General features: G+C 35.7%; 1 protein-coding gene across 9 annotated transcripts in view; it reads right to left on the reverse strand.

Moving 5' to 3' along the window:
• The window catches only part of LOC106881484 (muscle-specific protein 300 kDa), an 815,448-nt gene that overhangs the window by 531,699 nt on the left and 271,354 nt on the right, over window positions 1-12,395 (reverse strand). For all 9 annotated transcript variants that reach the window (XM_089350452.1, XM_014931925.3, XM_089350453.1 and 6 more), the window contains one exon: window positions 7,671-7,991. In XM_089350452.1, the coding sequence (XP_089206578.1) occupies window positions 7,671-7,991 (321 nt within the window). The remainder of the gene's footprint in view (window positions 1-7,670; window positions 7,992-12,395) is intronic.

Genomic DNA, 12,395 nt, shown 5'->3' on the forward strand with positions numbered 1-12,395 from the left:
GAGTTTGGTCAGCATCCAGTACATGATGTGAAGCAGTTAGCACTAAGAAGGGCAACCAGCTGTAGAAACCGTGCCAAAGTAGACGGTGGATCATGCATGATGCAGTCTTTAAACCTGTTGGATTCCATAAACCATCCAACCCATGCCAGCATGGAATATAGACTTTAAATGATGATGATGACAAGGAGGAGGATTTTCTTAATGGCTAAGCCAGAGGAAGAAGCATAAGGCTCCATGACCCTTTCCCAGATTTCTGAGAGCAATGAAAGGAAAGGAAGAAGTTATCTTTAGATTGGAGACTTGATCACAACACTTGCAACATACTGGGCCCTACCAAAGGCACCAAAGGCACAAAAGGCTCACATAGTGGTGTTAAACTGAGTGATAAGTTAAGATATCTCCAACCCTGAAGAACAGGAAAGAACTTTCCAACAAGTTTCAGCACAATTTCTCTCCACCAAATTTCTCTCTCAAGGTTTTCAAATAGAAAAACAACACCGCACAATGGGATTGAACCTGAATCAGCATTGTTGTAATAGAGCAAACCAGTTAACAACATAATCACAACCATACCTGCACTCACATAAGAGTCAACAGGCCTGCAGCTTAATCAAATAAATATGTTGTTACATGAAACAGGATCAAAGGAATGGTCTAATACCATACTTTAGGCTAACCTAACACTTGCCAGCGAGAGAACAGGGACATTAAAACAATGATTGTGATAAATGTGTGTGTGTGTGTGTGTGTGTGTGAGAGAGAGACAGAGAGAGAGTGTGTGTGGTAGTGAGGTATGTATAAGTGTGTATGTGCATATGTGAGTGAATGTATGTGTGTGTGAGTGTGTAGGTAGAGGAATATATGAGAGTATGTATGAGTGTGTGAGAGAAAGCTTCAATGTCTATTAAGACTTGCTAAATATACACACACACACACACGTGTGGGCACACATTCAGAGCATGTTAACGTAGACATTTATTAGTTTATGATAAACTTCTTGAAAAAAGTCATAAATTTTACTTGGCGTGTCTTTTCACCTCAGTGTTATCTGTGCCATTTATAGAGATAGAGAAATGTCTCACAGCCAGACATTCTCACAGAATCTATACTACTGGCAGATTTCTTTTTAATTTATACAACCTAACTTTTGTAATTTTGATGGGAACTGATAAAATAGTAACCATAAAAAAAAAAATAAATAACACATTTCAGAGAATATGAATTAATTATGTGTATCTGTGTGCGTGTGTGTGTTTAGTACTCCATCTAGTGAGAGATAAATGTGTACATTAAATGATGTATATATATATATTAGGAAGGGCATCCTTGGCGTTAGGAAGGGCATCCAGCTGTAGAAACTCTGCCAAATTAGATTGGAGCCTGGTGTTGCCATCCGGTTTCACCAGTCCTCAGTCAAATCGTCCAACCCATGCTAGCATGGAAAGCGGACGTTAAACGATGATGATGATGATGATGATGATATATATATATATATATATACACACACACATACGTGTATGCATTAATATATATATATATATATATAAACATACACAAACACACATATATAGAGAAAGAAAGAAAGAAAGAAAGATGGATAGATATTTAGCATCTTACAACAAGGTTAAGTATATATTCTCATGTAGAATTAATAATAAAATGAAATTTTATATATTTCATATTAGAAGAAAAATTTCCAAGTAATCTAACAATCGTCAAATAATAAAACACCTCAAAGAATATGAATTAATTAATTCATGTATCTGTATATTTAGCCACCTACGATAAGGGTAAGTGTGTATTCTCGTGCTGAATTAAAAATGAAATATTATTTTGTATTACAAAAATTTTCCATTAATGCACCAATATAATTAGCAGTTTGTTTTCATCTCTCTGTCGGTCCATTCCCAACATGTACATATAAAGTGATTAGCTGCTATTGTACTTTCACTACATCTGAATTTCATGGAAACCGTGAGAAGTTATGATACTTTCATTATTTCTGTATTTCATGTTAACAGTAACAGGTTGTTTAGTTAAATACAGTGTAGAACAAATACACATGTAAGTTGAACAAGCTATGCATAAATTGTATATAACTTATGTATTTCATTCGTGCTGTATTACTGAGTAGAAATGTACATAATAAGCTTCATTGTTCAGGTGTGCATGTTTATGTACAACATATAATGTTAAACACAGACACACTATGCACACACACAGATACATACACACACACACAGACACATACATATATATATAAATGTATATACATACATCTCTAACTTATTGGTTTGGCAAAAGAGACTGATAGTATGTGGTTTAAAAAAATATGTACTGAGGTTGGTTTATTTAACTAGACACTTCACGGCAGTACCCCAGCATGGCCACAGTCCAATGACTGAAATAAGTAAAATATATATAGAGAGAGAGAGAGAGAGTGTATGTATAAAGGATGGGATATTCGACACATGACTGCCCATGAACACCTGCCATCCAGGTGGTGCTATTAAGTTAGACATGACCTGGGTCTATACTGGCCGAAACCTATCAAAGTTACATATATATATATATATATATATACACATGACACATGTGCTGAGTATGTCTATATAATTTTTTTATTGAAACTGAAACTGAGTTTGTTTCGCAGCTCAAGTTTTGTGCCACTGTGATCTTCGGATAATCCTCTTACAACATGTACTGACCACTTTTCAGTTGTTTGACCAACATAGACCAATGTACGTATGTGCATTTATGCACATGTGCTTGTGTTCATACATACATACATACATACATAGTTACTCTATCCAGATTACAAGCTCAGGTTGATACCCGTAATTATTCAGGCCCTGTGATATGTAACACACTGCCTAAATACCAATCTTGAGAAATTAGGTTTCTCAAAACCAAAAAGGAGAAAGCTAATTCAAAGACTACAGATTCAATCCATCACTGGAACTGTAAAAATCTGTAAAACTTTCCAGAAGTTTATCATTTAAATATATATGAGCATGTCTAGATATGTAATTATATGCATGAGAATATATGCATAAAACAAAACATAAAATCTGCACATATACATACAAACAAAAACACCCTGTTGTTGATGTTGAAATTCCAATGAAGGAGCCTTGGATCTAGGTTAGAAACCAGCTCTTTCTCTATTGGCAAGAAATCTTGAAATAAAACTGAACAATGACATACACACATACATACGGACATACAGACAGACAGAACAAAGAATACACCTATGATGAATTATTGAGAAATCTGCAGTTACTCTATCCAGATAACAAGTTCAGGTATATACCTGTAATTATTCGGGCCCTGGGATATGTAACACACTGCCTAAATACCAATCTTGAGAAATTAGGTTTCTCATTAGTATAATTTTACCTAAAATCTCCAAGAAGGTAAGGAGATAGACAAAGAACATGCTGTCTTCACTTCAGCTTAGAAGCCATATATATATATATATATATATATATATATATATATATATAGTGTAATTTGCGTAAATATTTTATTAAATACTAAAGAAAAAAGTGTATTTTATTCGATTAATCCCTTTCAATACAGTATGCTCCAAGTAATTAACTACCAAAGACAATATTTATCATCCATGGACTTTCTCTGGGTACTCACTAGTTTAACAAATAACTTCAGTAATTATTCTATTCTAAAAGCAGAGAGAAAATATTCCCAAAGCAAATATCAAAACTGGAATATGAGGTACCTGAAAGAAAACTAGGTAGATACAACAGGCCAACATTAGTCTTTAGAAAGACAAAATGTAATGTAATGGAACGACCAACAAAATAAACAGTTTTTTTTTGAGGTTAGTCATAAAAGTCTATAACAACACACCTATTTAAGCATATATATTCTCTATTGTATCAGTTCACACCAATCCTTGTTTGGTTATTGTGTTTATATGAGCTATATTTCTTCAGAACTAGCAGACCTATAATAACAATTATTTATTGTACCAATGTGACACGTATCAACAATGAGGTCTTCTTGATAACCATTTTCCATTTGACTGTATTCTCTGCTATATGAATTCAGTATATATCCATAGTATTTATCTTCCTTTCACGTTTACTTATTTTAGTCACTGAGCTGTCGTCATGCTGGGGCACCGCCTTGAAAGGTTTTAGTCAAATAAATCAACTCCAGTACTTTTGTCTTTTTTTTTTTTTCAGTCTGGTGCTTATTCTATCAGTCTCTCTTACAGAACTGCTAAATTATGAGGATGTAAACCAACCAACACCAGCTGTCAAGCAGTGGTGGCTATCAAACATAAAACACACAAACACATATAATGTATATACAATGGGCCTCAATACGCTTCCATGACTAAATTCACACATAAGTCATTAGTTGGCCCAGGGCTATATTGCCCTAGGAGCCATGCAGTGGACTGAACCCAAAACCACATGGTTGTAAAGAAAGTTTCTTAATAACAAGGCAATATTATGCCTATCATATATTTCTTACTTTTGGAGTTGTAAAGGGTAAAGGGGTCATGAATCACCCTTCAGTCATGAATCACCATGGGATGCACCTAGGAAGTTCCCCTCCAAGGTACAAGTCCAGACAAGGTTGCTTTGGAAAGACCAACAGTCGCCCATGCACACCAGTCTCCCTTCTCCATGCCACTGATGTTGTCCACGGGAACGGCAAAGGCTGATACAGCTTGACATCAGTAACTCGCAACTCATTTCTTCAGCCGAGTGAACTGGAGCAATGTGAAATAAAGTATCTCGCTCAAGAATACAACACCGCCTAGCCCAGGAATCGAACTCACTACCTCATGATTGTGAACCTGATGCTCTAACCACTGGACCATGTGCCTTCACTTTGGAGTTGTACTAATCTAACAAGTGACTTGTTTAGTTGCAACTAAAGCAACTACATCATGAAAAAGCCATACTCACTACTTTAACAACACACAAAACTATGAAATTCATTCTAGATTTATTTTATGAAATGTAAAATTTTGTTGCACAATTGCAACTTAGTCACTGACACCATTTCCCCATAGAAGTATATAATGATCAGATTGCAGTAATGTGATAAAAATGTTTGATACCACATGAAATAAATATAAATTTAGAACAAAAATTCATTTCATGAGGTGTCAAACTTTTGCTGCACAACTGCAACCTGGTCACTGAGAAAGTTCTACCAGTAGAACTGTGTTAGTCAGTAGAACACAGATGCACAGCAAAAATCTAGGTACCTCAAGAAATGAATTTAAATTTTAAATTAATTTAACAGCAAAGTGTGTTATTAGATGGTTAGTATAAGATGATGAAATGGTAGAATTGTTAAAGCATCAGAACAAATGCTTTGTGATATTTGTTCTGACTCCTTACATTCTGGGTTCAAATCCTGTCATGGTTAATTCTGCCTTTCATCCTTCTGGGATTGACAAAAAGGTTTCAGTTAAGTACTAATGTCAATGGAATCAACTAAGCTCCTTCTCCAAAATATTGTTGACCTTGTACCCAAATTAGAAACTATTAAATAGCCAGTATAGCTCTTGCACAATCATCATCATCATTTAATGTCTGTTTTTCCATGTTGGCATGGATTGGATGGTTTGACAGGAGCTGGTCAGCTAGAGAGCTGCCTGGGTTCCATTTGTCTATTCCGGCATGATTTCTACTGCTGGATGCTCTTCCTAATGCCAACCATTTTACAGAGTGTACTGGGTACTTTTAAAGTGGCACTGGCACAGGTGTTTTTATGTGTCACTAGCATGGGTGCTTTTACACTAGCACAGACACCTCTAAGTGGAACTGGCATGAGCTCTTTATGCGACACTGGCACAAATGCTTTGTGTGACACCAGCATCCATGAGCCCATAAGATTAGGATCTATCAGCTGAGAGAGGAACATTGTAGCTACATATTCTCTGTGCTATTCATAAGCATTTTCTTTCATTGTATTTTTCTGATGGCATGCAAAAAGCATTTTTTTTTTTTTTTTTTTAATTCTTTAAAAAAATCACCCCAGGTCCCTAAATGTGAAGTTAAACCTACATTAAATGCTTTGAAGCACTAAAACCTTTTCTCCTTGAATATGCACTGCTGAAAATGGGATGCATCTAATATGCCTGAGCATCTTTTATGCCATCAAAAATGGTAGTTTGTTTTATTCTTTTACTGATTCCACTCACTGGACACTAACCATCCTGAGGTATCTCTTTCAAAGGTTTTAGTCAATTACCATATTTTAACATATATAAGGAACCCATTTTGTCAAAAATTAGGTTAAAAAATCATGGGAGTTTCTTGTACATAGATAGTATTATAATCCTTTACAAAACCTTTTTTTCCTAATTTTAAGCCCCCAAAATTAGGGGGCGCCTTATACACGTTAAAATATGGTATATCAGCATTATTACTTTCAATGGAATTTATTTTATCAAGGAAAGGCAAAATCTATTTGAATGTAAAGAGGTGAAACTAGATACAACATTGCTTATCAAAACATTCTTCCCTATACTTTTTGGCATGAAACCCACAAGAATCAAACTACTAAATCACTTTAGAATAGGACTAATCACATTAAACTTTTTGTTTTCATATTTCTGTTGAAATACACTACCTTCATCATCATCCTCATCATTTAACGTCCGTTTTCCATGCTGGCATGGGTTGGACGGTTTGACTGAGGTCTGGAGAGCCAGCAGCTGCACCAGGCTCCAATCTGATCAGGCAATGTTTCTACAGCTGGATGCCCTTCCTAACACCAACCACTCTGAGAGTGTAGTGGGTGCTTTTTACATGCCACTGGAATGGGAGCCAGACAGGGGGTACTGGGTTTCTATTAATTTGGAAAACAATGAAGAATTTAGTAAAATAACTGGCATTTTTAAGTTGGTGTTTAGAACAAATTCATATAAAATTTGGATGGATGAGTTTAATTCAGATCACTTTTGAATTAGAAGTTTATGTCCTAGAACTAGGGGTGGTTTCAGGCAGGTTCATATCAAAAGAGTTATGAGGTTCATCCAACTAGCATGTATAAAATGTTCAGTTTCTAGAACAGTCTCAGGTAAATTTAAACCCTTTGAATGGAACAAGATAGCTGTAAACAGTTTGGAACACTATCAGAGTGGGTGTACCTGCTCCTGGGTGGTGATCTTAATTCATCACCCAGTCTGGCACAATTAGGAGGCAGTTGGAAACCTATAGCAGATTCATCTGTGCTGCAAATATTCAGACCAGGTCTCTGATTTCAAGAGAAGGAGGAGAAAAGAAAGAAGAGTTGTGGAGGAGGAAACAGATAAGGAGTGGGGATAATGATTGCAGAGATAGCAGTGGTGGTGGTCGTCGTCGTGGTGGTGGTCGTTGTCGTGGTGGTGGCAGTGGTGGTGGTGGTGGTGAAGATTGAGTAATTTGTTTCAAGGTGCTTGAGGAGGAATTAATTAAGAAAACTTTAAATGGTTAGTTATATATGAAAACCAGAGATCAAGTTATCAAATTCAATTCAGGAATGAGGTATATATATATATATATATAAAAGCAAGGTCTTTTAAATGTATTGCATATTGACTATAACCTACCAAAGCTCATTAAGGGGTAAAAGACATAAAAAGAAGAAAACTAAAAAGTAACAAAACACTAAAAAAAAAAAAAAGAAACAAATCCAACCTCAATGGTGGTTAACTGCTTCTCTGGTGTCTGTGCAGTGTCTTTTTTTACTTCAGTCAGTTGACATTCCTTCTGTTCTAACCAAGTGCTGAAGTTATTCAGTCTGCTGTAGTATTGTGACCAGTGATTAATGGTACCTTCCAACTGTACAAGTTTTGATGTGAGACGAGAATAGACATGTTCCAACTTTTGATCAATCATAGTTATTTCTCGTTTGAGTGGTGCCTGCCGTTCCTGACTGGCACCTTCGCACAGCAATGAGTTCAGTTTTTGCATTTCGGTAAGACCGTCTCTCAGGTTCTCAATAGTTTTCTTCAGATCCTAGAAAGGAAAAAAGAAAAAAACAGTAATAAATTATAATTAAAACATCTTAGTAGGGAAGAGGTTAATGAGTGCAACAATAAATAGAATAGGGTTAAGAAAAGTAACAAATGGTATCTTAAATATTTCCATCACAAGGAGAATGAGCAATATTTGAGATGTGTACAGATCTACTCTAATTCATTAGCAAAATATAATCAGACTATATTTATTTATTTAGATGATGATGATGATGATGATTACAACAGAGATGTTGCTGAGGCTGGTGGTGGTGGTGGTGGTGGTGGTGGTGGTGGTGGTGATGGTGGTGTCAGCAATGGCAGTTGTGGTAGAGGAGGTGATAAGATGATGACAACAATGTCAAGACAATGATGATTATTATGATATAAATGTATAATAAAGAAGACAAAGATGAAGAAAAAAATACCTAAGATATGTTTTGAAAAGGAATGGACATATAAAAAACTGTGTTGTAGAAAAACAACATTAATAATATTTAGTAAAGAGAAGTAGCTTCGACTGAGAATTGAAACCAAATGAGTTCCAGTTACAATATGCTTCTAAGCTACATACTACCCACAAACTACATCAGAATTAAATAAGAAATTGAGAACTCCTTTATTATCTGCACTGTGATCAAAACACTGATGAAATCTTAAAACTGAAATACCATTCATTAATGTGTTTGACAAGCAACACGGAACAATATTCTATAAACAATGCTTATCAAGCTTCAATAAATGCACAATGTATGCATGGGTGAATTGTGCCTGTAATTCAAAGATCCAGCATTGTTACATTTGGTGTCATGTTGATTTAACCTGAGAATTAGATTGAAGGTACACGTTTGTGGAAAATGCAATCATTTGCATATTAATTCCTGCATGGGGTACACTGAGGTGGGAAAAGTTGTAACAGAGATAGTAAAAATACCCAAGGCTGAGTCATGAGAGGACCTTGAGGTTAAACTGGATTGGCTTTAGATCAGTCCATGATGTATTCCGGAAAACCAGCCATTTACCTCCTTAAAAGAAGCCCTCTTCTACATCTAGCATTAAGAACATGGCTGAGGTTCTTTTCTCTCTACCTCTCAGGAGAAAATAGCTTACTGATCTCCCAAATCCAGTCACAATAAAATCTTTTGTTGCTTTGAATAGAACTTTATGGAAGAAGTGCCTGAGGACTCTATCCCCATGACTGCCCCAGCAATTGTGAGCAGAGAAAATGGATGGATGGATGGATGGATGCTAAGTCAAATGATTGAACAAGTGAAGACTTATTACTGAAACAGACAAAGGATCCGTTTAAACAATCAGTATGTGTCAATTGTTGTAGCTGATGTTGTTGTTTTGTGGACCCAAGTTAACCTTGACTGAGCAGATTTGTGATCAAAAGTGTTCCAGCTATAATTATCTTGTATTTTTAAGAGTATCCGAGATTATAGTAAAGGGGCAAGGCCTAGTGGTTAGAATGTTGCACTTACAATTGCAAGATCATGATTTCAATTCTCAGACCAGCAGTGTGTTGTGTTCTTGAGCAAAACACTTCATTTCACATTGAGTCAGTTCATTCGGCTGTAAATGGGTAAACCTGTGATGGATTGGTGTTCCATTCAGGGAGAATTTTGGCCTGCCCACCTAGCAAACCTGGGCACCAAACTGTTAATCCGTTAACCATTAATTAATGATGTTAATATTTTTGTTAACGATTTAACTTTGGAAATCATTATCAAAATAACTTCAGTTACATTTAACTTCCATTAACTAAAGTCCACTTGAGTTAACTTCTATTAACTCAAGTTGCTGCAACAATCTTTAGGCTCAAAGACTTGAAGTCCAAGGGCCTCATCTACTGCAGCCCCTTGGTCGACGTACATTTGGGGGGGGGCATCAACAAAAAATTTAGGACCCTCCTGGTTTCGGCTCATCAGGTTGGATAAGTATGACAACACCACGGTTGCCAAGGTGAGGAAAAGACTGGCGGGTAAGGTCAAGGAGGCCATGAAGCAGCAATCTGACAAAGTGAGCAGCAACAGTGGGGGCAGCAACAATGAAGAGGATGATGACTTCTTCGGTGGTGTCACCCAGCCAAAGGAAAGCAGCAGGAGTCACAGGTCACTTAAGGACAAGATCCAGAATTTGGTCAAGGCCTGGTTGGAGACCTGCTTGAAGGACTTGCTGACAGATGCTGCCTTCTTGGGTGAGCAAGTGTTGGTGGACTTGTTCATCATGTTGAACGCAGCCATCTCCTCCAGTGATGTAGTGGAGTGTTTGTTCTCTATGGGCAAGGACATCTTGAGGGTCAAGAGATCATCTCTGTCAGATGAAAACATGAAGGGAATATGCATCTCATGAACAAAATGAAGAACAAGAAGAGGAAAAATTAAATTATGTATATATTGTATTTTTTGTTTTTTAATTTTCATTTTTCTACAGCCACTTTATCAATAAACTTTTTTAGTTTAATACTAATTATTGTGTTTCATTTGACATTTTCTGTTACCTTTTTCTGGCTCTAAAAGCCTTTAAAAACCTAAAAGGACCCAAACTATGAAATCAACCTTTTCTAGGTCTTTTAAAAGTTAAAACTATAAAGTCAGCATTTTTAAGCTCTAAAGCAAAAAAAAAAAAGTATAGTTTTGGAGTTCTAAGGCCCTTAAAAAGACCAAAAAATGGTTGATTTTATAGTTTGGTGCTTTTTAAAGGTATTTTTAGGTGGTTTTAGAGCAAAAACTGATTTTTTGTATTTTTCTATAATAAAAATTAATGTTAACAGTTTATCGATAATTTCTGTTACATTTTTAAAGAATTAACTTATTAAAGGTTATTGAAGTTAACTTTTTAGTTAACAGTGTCCACTTTTGTTACCTAGCCAGTAGGGTGGCATTGTTCCAAATCTAAAACAACTACCAGGAAGTGCATTATTTACATTATTTACATTTGACGGATATTTGTCCTCATCTTTTTTGTTGTTAACCACTATGACATATGCCCACGGACATATGGTGTAGTGGTTGAGAGTGCGGGCTACTAACCCCAAGATTCTGAGTTTGATTCCAAGCAATGACCTGAACAATAACAATAATAATAATAACATCGAAAAATACCTTAGGAATGAGAACCCAGGTTCGAAATTTCCCCAAGACACCTGAAGAAGGCTGGAGGGTATATCAGCTGAAATGTTGTGTTAACAACAAACAAGATAAGGACAAATATCCGTCTAATGTAAATAATGTACATAATTCCGCATCTCTGAAATATAGAACCGTATTACCAGGAAGTGCATTGCAACCTGCAGTGTATGACAACATCCTATAATATGGTTGATGCAGCAGTACAATTACAATGACCTAGGGTTATATACTTTAATGTGCCTATCTTTTTTGAGCTGGTAGGGTATTGTATATAACCATGCAATGGCAGTTATAGAAGTTTCGGTGACCATGTAGAAGCTTCATTGTCAACTTATGCAAGTGTATCTATAATTGCATAACTGGACTATTAAACCTAAATTATGGTTTTAGGTTCAGTATTCAGATGGTTGTTAATTCTGATAGGTGTTGACAGTCCTCATTGAATGTAATATACATATTATATATTGTCAGTAAATCATAAATCTGAAAGAGAAGCACACTCTATGTTATAGAGCAGTAGATGTCCATATATGTATATATGGACATACACCTTCACTGTCTCATCATCATCATCATCATCATCATCATCATCATCACCATCATCCTTGTCCTCTAGTGTAGTGATTGTTAGTATGGATTGGCAGAGTCATTATATTGTCAGAATAAATGGTTTGCAGTATTTTCTCTGGTTCTTTATGTTCCGGATACAAATCCCAACAACATCAACTTTGCCTTGGATCCTTTAAGGGTTCATAAAATAAAGTACCAGTTAAGCATTGGTATTGGTGTAACCAGCTAACCCTTACCCAACAAAAAATTACTGGCCTTAGGCCAAAATCTGAAATCATCATCATCATCAATCATCATTTATTATTATTATTATTGTTCAGTAGTTTTATTTTTATAACGTGCTTTCACTTCACTACCGAGTGCAGCTCTGTGCGCCTTGGGTATGTGCTGTGGTTTGCTGTGATGTTCTTATGGTTACTGTATTGAAAGTGTTTTGCGTAGGATGTGTGCAGTGCCCAGTAGTGCAATTTTCTGTATGTTATATATATTTGTAAGTTATTATTATTATTATTATTATTATTATTATTATTATTATTATTATTATTATTATTATTATTATTATTATTATTATTCAGTAGTCTAATTTTGATCATGTGCTTTGACTGCACTACCAAGCGCAGCTCTGTGTGCCTTGGGTTTTTGTGCTGTAGTTTGTTGTGATGCTCTTATTTTTACTGTATTGAAAGATGTGTCACGCCTAG

This window comes from Octopus bimaculoides, chromosome 4 (genome assembly GCF_046866305.1).
Source record: "Octopus bimaculoides isolate indiv1 chromosome 4, ASM4686630v1, whole genome shotgun sequence".
Lineage (NCBI taxonomy): Eukaryota > Metazoa > Mollusca > Cephalopoda > Octopoda > Octopodidae > Octopus > Octopus bimaculoides.